General features: G+C 45.8%; 1 protein-coding gene across 8 annotated transcripts in view; it reads right to left on the bottom strand.

The window, feature by feature from the left end:
* STAU2 (staufen double-stranded RNA binding protein 2) overlaps positions 1–12,786 on the bottom strand; it is a 222,734-nt gene that overhangs the window by 150,962 nt on the left and 58,986 nt on the right. For all 8 annotated transcript variants that reach the window (XR_008443743.1, XM_054017183.1, XM_054017187.1 and 5 more), the window contains one exon: positions 12,309–12,416. Coding sequence is in view for 7 of the 8 variants with exons in the window: in XM_054017183.1 (XP_053873158.1) it covers positions 12,309–12,416 (108 nt within the window). In the remaining variant the exon portion in view is untranslated. The remainder of the gene's footprint in view (positions 1–12,308; positions 12,417–12,786) is intronic.

Below are 12,786 nucleotides of genomic sequence, written 5' to 3'. Positions count from 1 at the left end.
GTTAGATCTGCATGGGGGATGGGAGTTGTGTTTGGGACAGAGTTCAGTTCTGCTGGTTGTTGGAGGAGGAAGCAGCTACTTAATTTAATTTCATTTTCATAATGTGTATTAGGGACCCAGAGCTTTGAATAGGCACCGTTTTCTATTACTTTCAAAATCAAAATAGATACTTATTATTTCACTAGTATGCAGCATTGCCCAGTAGCATAGAACCATTTGCTGAAGAACAGCAATGCCAGAGTAAAGGGGACTCAGATAAAGAGTTAAGCCAGTCTTAGTTCAAGAACTGTGCTTTTAATAGGTTTAAACACTCAACCTTAAAAATATTTCAACATGTTCTATTAAAGTCCCCCCCATCCCCAGGTCACGTCCCTTACATTATTTAGTTTTGCCATTACCCTATAATGGGGTCTCCTTAGGCATGTATTTCTTTTTCAAACTCTGTTTTATGGTAATTTCACACGACAATACAACAGTCAGTACATACATCAATCAAAAGACACAAAATGAAGGTGAACAGACAACTACGTTCGAATTTTCCCAGAAAAAAGAAGTCTGTGGGTTCTGTTAGTTTTAAGCTCAGAACTGCACTCAACCTTTGTCTTGAGGTAAAAATTTCCTCCCCACCCTAGAGTGCGCTCTTATGGCACTAGTTAGAAGAGGACCTGCATGAAATCCTAGCCCCACTGAAGCCAATGAAAGTTTTACCACTGACTTCAATAAGTCAGAATTTTACCCTTGTGTTTAACACCGTGCAAAGACTGCAACTAGGCCGTAGAGGTTTCTTACATCCTTTCTCACTACTCAGGGGTTGATCAGTCTGGTTGTGAATTTCCAGCATGGTCAGAAGAGGAAGATCTAGCATTTCTATTCCATTCTCCTTCCAAAGTGGCACAGATGGTACGTAGCAGGCCAAAAATTCTGACCCAGAGTTTCTTTCCTTTTGGAACACCATAAACCTCCAGCAGAGCAGAGCTTATACCGTGCAAAGCTGGTAACTCTGCAACTTAAGCTTGCAAAGTAACAAAAGGTGTATCTAGTTCTTAAAAGATTTTAACATTCTTTTATTTTTAAACTAGGAAAATGAAAATATGAAAGTAAACCTCAAGGCTTTTGTGCAATAATTTTCAACCCTGAAGTCAGGGGAAAAGAGGTCATGTCTTCACAGCAATGGTATCTTCCAGTCTCTTTTAAATTTGTACCTTAGTATATTACTGGATGTTGTTATATGAATAGTATAACATGGACAGATTGTGGAACATGTTTAATTTAAAATTACTACAAGAACTTTAGCGTTTTCATTTCCATCTTTTGAGTGTTTGAAATCATGATCCTGGCAACAGCACAAGGTAAGTGTTTGTATTCATATATAGTATAATGTATTTATAAAACTACTCAGACAAAAGAAACACACAGAAATATTTATAATGACCAAATGGGAAAGGGCAAAAACTACTTGTGGAAGAAATACCGCTGTCAAGTATTTTTTAATGTCAAAAGAATTATTTTGAAAAAAACCTAGTGTCTCTTTAATCCTTTAAACTTCTAAATACACTACACATGGAAAATAATTGCCAGCAAAGACTCTTATTGACGTCAGTGGGCTTTGGATCAGGCCAAATATCAAAGTTAGGTTCTTTTGCAACAACCATCTTAACCTAAAACCTTTTTTGGCTGACCCCAGAAATTCAGACTGTTTTAAAACTTCTTCTACTTAATATGCTTTAAAACATTTGTGCTATAAATTCAAGAATACAGAGGTTTATAACTGAGTTCAATCTTCACTAAACAAAAATACTATCCACTTTAGATACTAGAACACTACAATGCTGCATGAGTTGAGAGATTCATCCTGCAGCTGAGAATTTGAGTAGCAGTGACAGCAATATTTTCCCCTTTCTGTCAGTCCTATTCCACAATGAGAAAATACAATGGGCCAAATTCATGCCTGGTGTAATGCCAAAGGTTAAATTATAACAGGGATGAATTCAGCTCAATTTAATGAATCATGCTGAAAAATGAAAAACAGGAGTACAATAGCAGTGAAGTAAGAGGGAGTGTAGATGGCTGGGTCATTTGAGATGATGAGATGTGCATTATGTTGGCCAGAGGGTAAAGAGCTAGTAGTCATCATGGGACAAGAACTACAGGAAGATCTAGAAAAAGGTGGTTCGAGGCACTGAAGGAGTACATGGAGAAGGCTGATGTCAGCTTGGAAGACACACGTGAGAAGAATGCTTGAAAATGTAGAACATGAGCCCCCAACCCCTGCTCACAGGAGAAGGCAAAGGAGAAGCCCACAGGTGGCATTTTGAAAGATGAGATTGAGATTAAATGGAGACATTTTTAAACCCTAACAGAGAAGCAGAAAAAAAAAGCTGAGTAAATGAAATAAAGGCTATGTCTACACAGCCCTCAGTTCAGACTACAGGAGTGTATAGCGTGCACTAAGGTGCTGCACTGTTAACTCCCCCGTGTGGATGCAGCATGCACAAACTAAAAGATTCCTAGTTCATGTTAACGGAATCCTCTTCAAACAGAACTACATTAAAGCGTCCACACAGGATGTTACAGCACAGCACTTTGGTGCACACTGCTATTCACACCCCCATAGTCCAAACTGTGGGACAGTGTGGACAAGCCCAAAGTCAATTATAACCATCACTGTTTAAGGTTTTAGAAAATACCAAAAAAAAAATCCACAGGCTAATGCAAATGAAAACAGGCAGAAAATGTAATATTCTGCCAGTATTAAAAAAATCCACATCTTTATTAAACGTGTAGAAACTCTAAGGTTAAACCCTTCGAGCAAAAAGTCCCCACAAGTCGGAGTGAGGAAGATTGGTATCCTTCCACCCTAGCTAGAAGGGAACTACCAAACATGTCCTTGGAGACGGGCAGGCCTGAGAATGGATACCAAATCTCATGATGAGAACTTGGTCACAGCATTAGGCAAGCCATTATCTTTCCTAGTGATCAGCTGCCTCTCAATGACAATGGGACAGGAAGACAACTCTCCTACTTCTCCTCATGCTGTCTTGCAAAATCATCATGAAAATTTGCCAGACCAAAATCTTCTCACTCTTGATGTTGATAATGAAAAATTGATGTTATTTTACTTGCCCACTCAAAATAAATAAAGTAATTAAAATAAATTAAAATAAAAACTATCCCCTGGCAAGAGGACAATAGCAATCTTGTACAGTTGTTCTGATGCCTTAAGCAGGCGAAATCAGTTAAACCTCCTAGGACTCCCCATCTCAGCTTAAAAGCTGAAAACAAGACAGGGAAAGAAATTTTGACTGTGACCCCTAGCAAAGGGAAACACGTAACAGATGCGAAAACCATCTGTGACGGGGCATGCATACCACACACTAGGCCGGAAAGGGTTAATCCCACACTATGGGCAGCACAAGTCCCGTCCCTTAGACCAGACTGGGCATGCTCCAAATGCTGTATAAAGAAGAGCAGCCCAGCTCATTCTGGGCTGACTGCCAGGGAAGAAGGATGCTCAGTGGAGGCTCCAGCCGAGGAGCCACTTCCTGTAGGAACCAGAGAGCCTGAGGCCCAGACCGGAGACCAGTTGCCCACAGCCAGTCAATAGGAGTCAGAGTCCCAACAAGCTACCTGCACCAAGGAGCTTAGAGACCCCCAACAACAAATGGACCCCAGCTTCAGGGCTCACGGCAAGAAGGGGCCCGGGGGGTTGGAGAGAGTGGTACCTCGCACCCGAGGAACGTAAGCGTCTTGCAGTAGGATCCTCACTGACTGGGTGGTAACCACGCTCACTACTGACAAGGCCCTGGGCTGTGGAGATGGAGGGGCTGGGTCCCCCTACTCCACCCCCCCCCCCCCCCCCCCGCCACCATCCACCCCAGGTGGCAGCCCACTTCTCTGACTCTGGCCCCTAGACCACACAGCCCTGACCCCGAGGGCAGCTGTACTGACTCTGACCCCTAGGCCGCACAACCCTGAACTCAAGGGCCACGGTTCTGAGGCTGGCCACTAGGCCTCACTGCCTTGAACCCAAGGACCACCCTTTTGAATCTGACCGTTGTGCCTTATCGTGATGAGGCCTGAAACAGTTGGGCAGACCGTTACTGTGGTGTCAGCACACCCATCATCCACTTCAACAGGAGACGGGACGTGCATACACTGCCACACCCTGACACATGGTATTGTCCACCCAAACAATGCATGGTTCTCCCCCCAAAATTTGCCAACTGCAACATTAATTATAGTCAGTCCTTTCTTTAAAGAATGGAAAAAAACAGAACACACACACAAGGAACATAAAATGTATAAACCAGTTTATAAACCTCCATGAAACAATGAAGGCAAAAGGCTGAGGCCTGGTCTACACTAGGCGTTTATGTCGAAGTTAGCGCCGTTACATCGAATTAACCCTGCACCCGTCCACACCGCGAAGGTATTTAGTTCGACATAGAGGTCTCTTTAATTCGACTTCTGTACTCCTCCCCGACGAGGGGAGTAGCGCTAAATTCGACATGGCCATGTCGAATTAGGCTAGGTGTGGATGGAAATCGACGCTAATAGCTCCGGGAGCTATCCCACAGTGCACCACTCTGTTAACGCTCTGGACAGCAGTACGAGCTCGGATGCTCTGAACTGCCACACAGGAAAAGCCCCGGGAAAATTTGAATTTGAATTCCTTTTCCTGTCTGGCCAGTTTGAATCTCATTTCCTGTCTGGACATCGTGGCGAGCTCAGCAGCACTGGCAACGATGCAGAGCTCTCCAGCAGTGATGGCCGTGCAATCTCAGAATAGAAAGAGGGCCCCAGCATGGACTGATCGGGAAGTCTTGGATCTCATCGCTGTGTGGGGCGATGAGTCCGTGCTTTCCGAGCTGCGATCCAAAAGACGGAATGCAAAGATCTACGAGAAGATCTCTAAAGACATGGCAGAGAGAGGATACAGCCGGGATGTAACGCAGTGCCGCGTGAAAATCAAGGAGCTGAGACAAGGCTACCAGAAGACCAAAGAGGCAAACGGACGCTCCGGATCCCATCCCCAGACATCCCGTTTCTACGAGGCACTGCATTCCATCCTCGGTGCGGCCGCCACCACTACCCCACCAGTGACCGTGGACTCTGAGGATGGGATAGTGTCCACGGCTGGATCCTCGGACATGTTAGCGGACGGGGAAGATGAGGAAGGAGATGAGGAGGACGAGGCAGTTGACAGCGCTCACAACGCTGATTTCCCCGACAGCCAGGATCTCTTCATCACCCTTACAGAGATCCCCTACCAACCCTCCCCAGCCGTTACCCCGGACACAGAATCTGGGGAAGGATCAGCCAGTAAGTGTTGTAAAAATCTAAACATTTATTTGTAACAGAACAGGAATATTAACAATTTAAAAAATGGGTTTCTCATGATTAGTTTGATTAGCTTAACGGTTCAGTCATGGGCAGTGCAACTATTGAAAAAAAATCTAGCAATGTCCGGTTTTGCATGATTGTCCTGCCCAAGCCGCTCTACTGGTTAGTCACTGCTACAGCAGCTACAGTAAAATGCGGTCTATATGTCCGGGGATGGAGCAGAAATCCTCCTGTGACATCTCGAGGAAGCTCTCCTGGAGGTAATTGGAAATCCGCTGCATTAGGTTCTTGGGGAGAGCGGCCTTATTGGGTCCTCCGTAGTAGGACACGTTGCCACGCCACGAGACTATCAAGTACTCTGGAATCATTGCTCTGCACAGCATGGCGGCATACGGCCCTGGTCTTTGCAGGCTTTCCCGGAGCATTCTCTCTTTCTCGCTGTCAGAGATCCTCATGAGGGTGATGTCGCTCATGATGACCTGCTTTGAATGAGGTAGGGGAATGTTAGTGTTGGGACTGCTTTGCCGTTCCTTTACAGAACTGTAACCGCTGGTTTGCAGCCACGCGGTGGAGGCGGGAGAGGGGCAGCCGAAAGGGATCGTTCCCGGGGACAGCCGCGAGGGTGTGGGACAGGAGCAGACTTCCTGCTTGCCGAATTGCTGGCAGCAGGGACCGACATTGATTTCAATGTGAAATGAGGCCATTGCTAATATTAAAGTTTTAAGCTGCCACAAGTCTACGGCTTACCATGTCTGCCTGCAACAGAAATTCCGTTCTCCTGAGAGGCTTCTCAAATGTGCTGTAGAAGACCCCAGGCACTGAATGCGAAGGCCGAGAATTCGACCTTGTGCTGAGTGCGCATGTGAGAGGTGCTGTGCATGGTCTTGTTAACAGAGAAAGACTATGTTCTTTGTTCACAACTACATTTATCTTTCTGAGGAATTCACTCCCTTTTTCCCATTCCCACAGCCCCATCTGCGACTGTCTCACAACCTAGCCTGTCATCACACTCCCAGGGGCTAGCGCGGATTAGGCATAAGAAGAAGAGGACACGGGAGGACATGTTCTCGGAGCTTATAGCCTGCTCCAGAGCCCAGGCAGCACAGCAGACCCAGTGGCGGGAGAACTTGACCCGAATGCACCAAGCCAACATGGATCGGGAGGAGAGGTGGCGTCAGGAAGACCAGCAGGCGACTCAAACCCTGCTTGGACTAATGAGGGAGCAAACGGACACGCTCCGGCGCCTTGTGGATGTTCTGCAGGAACGGAGGCAGGAGGACAGAGCCCCGCTGCAGTCCATCTCTAACCGCCCTCCCCCGCCACCAAGTCCCATACTCCCCTCACCCAAAGTGCACAGAAGGAGAGGCGGCAGAGTCCCTGCTAACTCTCACTCCACCCCTGCAGAGAGCTCGAGCAGCAGAAGGCTCTCATTCCCCAAAATTTGACAAGTTCTTTCCTTCCCGCCTGACACAAGCCCCCGTCCAAGTTTCACTTTCCCAGTTCCATGTTTGGTTGATAATAAAAAATACGTTTCTGTTAACTACTGTTTCCATCATGTTCTTTTGGAGGAGGGGAGGATAGGGGGTTGGTAATTCGACAGGACAGTCACCTTTGGCAGGGTATATAGTCGGGGGCAGGCACAGCAGCAGGGCACATACATAGTGCAGTGATGCAGTGACTAGTTACCCTGGTTAGTCTGGGAGGTTGTTTTCATGTTATGTGGTGGGGGGTGGGTTGCTCTGTGACTTTGTGGCAGGGGAGGGCAGTTACAGATCTTAAGCGGCGGTCCTTAGGCAGGATCACAGAGCCACACAGCAGGGGATCTGTAACCGTCCTCCCCCTGCCACAAAGTCACATAGACCCCCCCATACACACAGTCCCTATCAGGAGGGGTGACAGGCTCCGTTGAAACAACCATCCCACCGCAGCGGAGCCTGTCAATCCTTGAGTTTAGAAGCTGCATTCGCGCCACTACAGTACACCCGCTCCGCACCACAGTCTGCGTCCCAGTTTTAAAAAATTCCCGCGAATACAGTATTAAAGAAAACGGTGTGCTTTAACAAAGTAGAACTATTTTTATTTTGAAACGTGTGTTGGAAGTGGGGTGAAGGGGGTATGTAACTGGATAGGATAGTCAACATTAACTGGGTAAAGAAACGGGGGCAGGTTTAGCTTCTCAATACACAAACTTTAAAGTCACAGGTTACCCTGCTCACTCAGGAACTTTGCTTTCAAAGCCTTCCGGATGCACAGCGCTTCCCGCTGGTCTCTTCTAATCGCCCGGCTGTCTGGCTGTGAGTAATCAGCAGCCAGGCTATTTTCCTCAACCTCCCACCCCGCCATAAAGGTCTCCCCCTTGCTCTCACAGAGATTGTGGAGCACACAGCAAGCTGCAATAACAATGGGGATATTGGTTTCGCTGAGATCACAGCGAGTCAGTAAGCTTCTCCATCTCCCCTTGAGACGGCCAAAAGCACACTCCACCACCATTCTGCACTTGCTCAGCCGGTAGTTGAAGAGTTCTTTTTCAGTGTCCAGGGCGCCAGTATAGGGCTTCATGAGCCAGGGCATTAGCGGGTAGGCTGGGTCCCCGAGGATGACTATAGGCATCTCCACATCCCCAAGAGTTATTTTGTGGTCCGGGAAGTAAATACCTTGCTGCAGCCGTCTAAACAGACCAGAGTTCCTGAAAACACGAGCGTCATGAACCTTGCCCGGCCATCCCACGTAGATGTTGGTAAAACGTCCCCTGTGGTCCACCAGTGCTTGCAGCACCATGGAAAAGTAGCCCTTTCTGTTAATGTACTGGCTGGCCTGGTGTTCCGGTGCCAGGATAGGGATGTGAGTTCCATCTATGGCCCCACCGCAGTTTGGGAATCCCATCGCTGCGAAGCCATCTATGATCGCCTCCACGTTTCCCAGGGTCACTACCTTTGGCAGCAGTACATCAACGATTGCCTTGGCTACTTGCATCACAACAACCCCCACGGTAGATTTGCCCACCCCAAACTGGTTCGCGACTGACCGGTAGCTGTCTGGCGTTGCAAGCTTCCACAGGGCTATGGCCACTCGCTTCTGGACAGTCAGGGCTGCTCGCATCCGGGTGTCATTGCGCTTCAGGGCAGGGGACAGCAACTCACAAAGTTCCAGGAAAGTTCCCTTCCGCATGCGAAAGTTTCGCAGCCACTGGGATTCATCCCAGACCTGCAGCACTATGCGGTCCCACCACTCAGTGCTTGTTTCCCGTGCCCAGAATCGCCGTTCCACGGCATCAACATGACCCATTGCCACCGTGATGTTCTCGGCGCTGGGTCCCCTGCTTTCTGAGAGGTCTGTGCTACTCTCAGACTTCAGGCCATCACCGCGTTGACGTAGCCTCCTCGCCTGACTTTTCTGCATCTGCCTCAGGGAAAGGTGTATGATAAGTTGCGAGGCGTTGAGAGCGGCCACAACTGCAGTGATGGTTGCAGCAGGCTCCATGCTCGCAGTGCTGTGGCGTCCGCGCTGTCACTGACTAGAAAAGTGCGCGAACTGATTTCCCGCCGGCGCTTTCAGGGAGGGAGGGCGGGAGTGATGGACGGATGACGACAGTTACCCAAAAGCACCCTGGACACATTTTTTTTACCCAGAAGGCATTTGCGGCTCCACCCAGAATTCCAATGGGCAGCGGGGACTCCGGGAACTGTGGGATAGCTGACCACAGTGCACCACTTCCAATGTCGACGCTTTCCCCGTTAGTGTGGACTCACAAAGTCGAATTACTGTCCTTAGTGTGGACACACACGTTCGACTTTGCAATATCGATTCCAAAAATTCGATTTAAGTAAAATCGAACTACTCTCGTAGTGTAGACAAGGCCTGAGATTTCTCTTTACTGCCCAGCAGGAAGCAATAGGCAAAACCCTTGGTCTGCAGCAGCAGCTCATAGGGCAGGAGTAGTCAATCGGTGGACTGAGGGCCAAATCCAGACCACCAGATGCTTTCAAACGGACCCTGAAATCTTTTTATTTACTTATCATTATTTTTTATTATTATTATTAGTTTCTCTGGAGTCTGGACCTTGACTATACCTTGATCAAGAAATTTGGACCTTGACAAAAAATAATTGACTACCCGTGTCATAGGGTGACTAACGACTGTACTCATCTTTAAAACTTGCTCAGTAACAGACCCACACAAGTCCTAAAATAGCTGCAAGTTGCTGCAGTGGGGGCACGCTATAATCCCTCCGGCCTCTGAACAGCCCTGGAAAGCACATACCAGCTACTGGGCTGGAGTAGAATTAGTCTACTATAGGGTATTGATACTTTAAGGCATTTTTAAAAATCAATTCTTTAATACACAGAAACTACTTTACATGGCTTCTGGAAGTTCTTTGAGAACAAATACTAGCTTTACTTATCAGGAAGAGTAAGCGAAATTATGTGATTGTGTAATTCCCCATTAGCCAAACTGCTAGGACCAAAATTCTGCTCTGTTCCACCCATACAATCACACTGACATCATAGGGCAGAACCTGGCCCCTAAGTTACATTACAAATTCTCCCCATTCTCCAAATATTATGCAATTCTGAAAAACTGTTCACATGAAACATTAAATACCTTTAACCATTTGCTCATCTATGTAACAGAGCACAGCTTTAATATTTACTAAAGCTTTGTCAGATGAAGAAAATGCTGAGCATTCTACAGCCATCATATGATAAAGATAATGAAAGCTTTAATGCATGACTGGAATAATACAAAATATTCTTAAGAACAATATCATTATAAACACCAGATCCTGCAGGTTATCACAAATTGGTTAGTCATTTTACTGAAATATAAGACCTCTTTTTAAAACAATACATAGGTTAAGCCTCAAGTCTAGCCAAGAATGTCAACAACATTTACATTTAATGACACTAAATAACACACACAGAAAAATTGATGTTTTTGAGAGATTAATTCCTGTGATTTTGAAAATATACCCAATATATATTTTTTTAAATTACATGTTGTTCCTTCTTGGTAGGCAGGCAAGAAACGATCCTTTTATAATTAATGGAAACAACATTAATAGTAATAACATCCTTCAGAATATTCTTGTGCAAATGGCACAGTAGAGTTTCCCTGTACCAGACATTTCCACCTTCATGTCTTCTTACCTGACACCACTTATGGCTGGAACAACCTCCTGATTAACACCTCCAAAGCACCGTCACTCTTCACCTTCAAAAATCTTCCAAATCCCCAACTACTGTGGACTCATTACCCATCTCCCTATATGTTAGTGTACTGATTTAAATGACACTGTGTCACAGGGTAAATGGCCCCTATATTTGAAGTTGGAGCCAGCGCCCGTGTGCCACAGCAGGTGCTCCCACTTGGCCAATTAAGAGGGAGGTGCAGCACCTAGGTGCTATAAAGGACCAGAGAGAGATCCAGTGAGGACGACTCCCAGAGAGTCAGAGCAAACTGGTTCAAGTCAGGAAGGGGAGGTGAGACCAGGGGACTGGAGGAGTCCCAGAAGAAAGCTGAAGGTAGTTTCTGGGACAAGGCAAGAGAACAGCACAAGCAGTTTGCTGGCTGGCATTCCTGAGAGAGGGATGAAGACAGGAGGAGCAGCAGAGGGAGTTGCCTGCTGACCCTAAGCCTGAGAGCTGGAACTGAGGGCCAGAAAGGGCTGAAGGCAGGGGAGTATCAGAGGAGCTTACCCACTGACATCACCAGGGCCCGAGAGCCAGAACCACAAAAGGGTCAGGAGGAGTGAGGGATGCTCCCAGCACAGAGGCTGTGGGGGCTCCCACTGAGAAGAATGAAACTGCACTCCAGTTGGAAGGGCTGAGGCGGCTGTCCTTGGACAAGAAAGGACTGAAAGTCTGGGCATGGTTGAATGCACCAGTATGTGGGGCATTGAGGGATGAGATGTCTTGAGTTTTAATGACTGCTTGCATTGGGGTGAGAATTGGACTACATGTTTGGGACTCCTCTTGTGGACTATGATGCTGTAATAAACCAGTCCCAAGGAGGGATAATACTGAGATAAGAAAGCCAGAAGTGATGTTATTAGGCCACCTGAGAGTGAAAACCGAAGCAGGTGTGCCTGTCATGCCATGACCTGCCACAGGAGGGTGCTCCAGGCAGGCTGCCCTATGAAACCCTACATTGTGGTAGCATGTGGCTGTGGAGTATAAACCCTTTAGTGGCAAGGAACCTGTTATTTGTTTGGCACCATTACTGTAGAGCAACTTGTACCCTTATAGCACTAGATAAATAATACAACCATTAACTATATAAGCAATTGTAGTCTAGGCGACTAGTTATGTGAGTAAAGTTATGCATATGCTTAAGTATTGACAGGATCAGGGCCTAAATAGGGAACATTAAGCGAAAGAGTCGGCCCATAGATAAAATGGGATTTGAGGAGGAGAAAGATGTGGAGACTGAAGTAGAGATAGGAAAAAAAAGAAGTGATGGCATTACCAATAACTCTTTGAGAAGGGGACATGTCTTGTGAAGTGTCCTTATGGGAACTTTCATGGTGTCTCAATGTCTTGCAGCATCTCCCAGGATTAGGAGAGAAGGTCTATGTTGCCTCTCTCTCTGAGTGTGATTTTTTTTTCTATGTTGAACATGGCTATCAATTCCAATTTACACCCCATGATGGCAAAGGATAAACAAATAGTCACTACCATCCATTAAAGACTGAAGGACAATGGACATATCAGTGTCTACACGTTTGGCCCACATTTATTTGACAGAGCAGCCAATTTAATAATATAAAATGACACCTTAGATTCATTTTCAATTTCATTTCCTATTTAGAATTTGCATGCATTTATTTGTAAGAGTAGCGAGTTTGTAATGAATGCTCTCACCCAGCCTTTTTACTTTTAGTTGTTACTTATTACGTTTTTATAAACACTCATAAGACAGCAGACAGCTCAATATATAACTGGTTTATTCAGATAAATAACACATACCTCAAAACTGACAGGCATGTTGCGCTTCAAGGCAATTTCAAACACTATGCTGATCTCAGATTTGTTTGCATCTTTTTCTTCTTCCGTTTCCTTTCCTGCCTCTCCATTCTGCATCATATAAAACAAAGTAAGCACATTCAAATGCTTGCTTTCAAGTAGCAGAAATACAATTTCCCCTTTATTCCTCAATGTCTAGAATATATTGCCACCAAAACAATACTGTGTAAACTGCAGTATTTCATAATTTAACTTTAAAAAGATTTAATATTTATAAGTAATTATTTCAAAGTATAAATGACAGACTTATAGTTACTTAGTGGTTTGGTAAAATGTCACATTTATGAAATAACAGTCTCTCATACACCTTCCAGAGTGAAACTTCCTTTGATGTTCACCTATTAATTACCGTAACCTGTCTGAAGAGTCATTAAATTTTTTGGTCCCTGCAAGTGTTCCTGACTTCCTATAAGTCACACCA

The sequence above is a fragment of the Malaclemys terrapin genome, chromosome 2 (assembly GCF_027887155.1).
Source record: "Malaclemys terrapin pileata isolate rMalTer1 chromosome 2, rMalTer1.hap1, whole genome shotgun sequence".
Classification (NCBI taxonomy): Eukaryota; Metazoa; Chordata; order Testudines; family Emydidae; genus Malaclemys; species Malaclemys terrapin.
The sequence above is the reverse complement of the archived record's forward strand: the minus strand, read 5'-3'. Positions and strand labels throughout refer to the sequence as shown.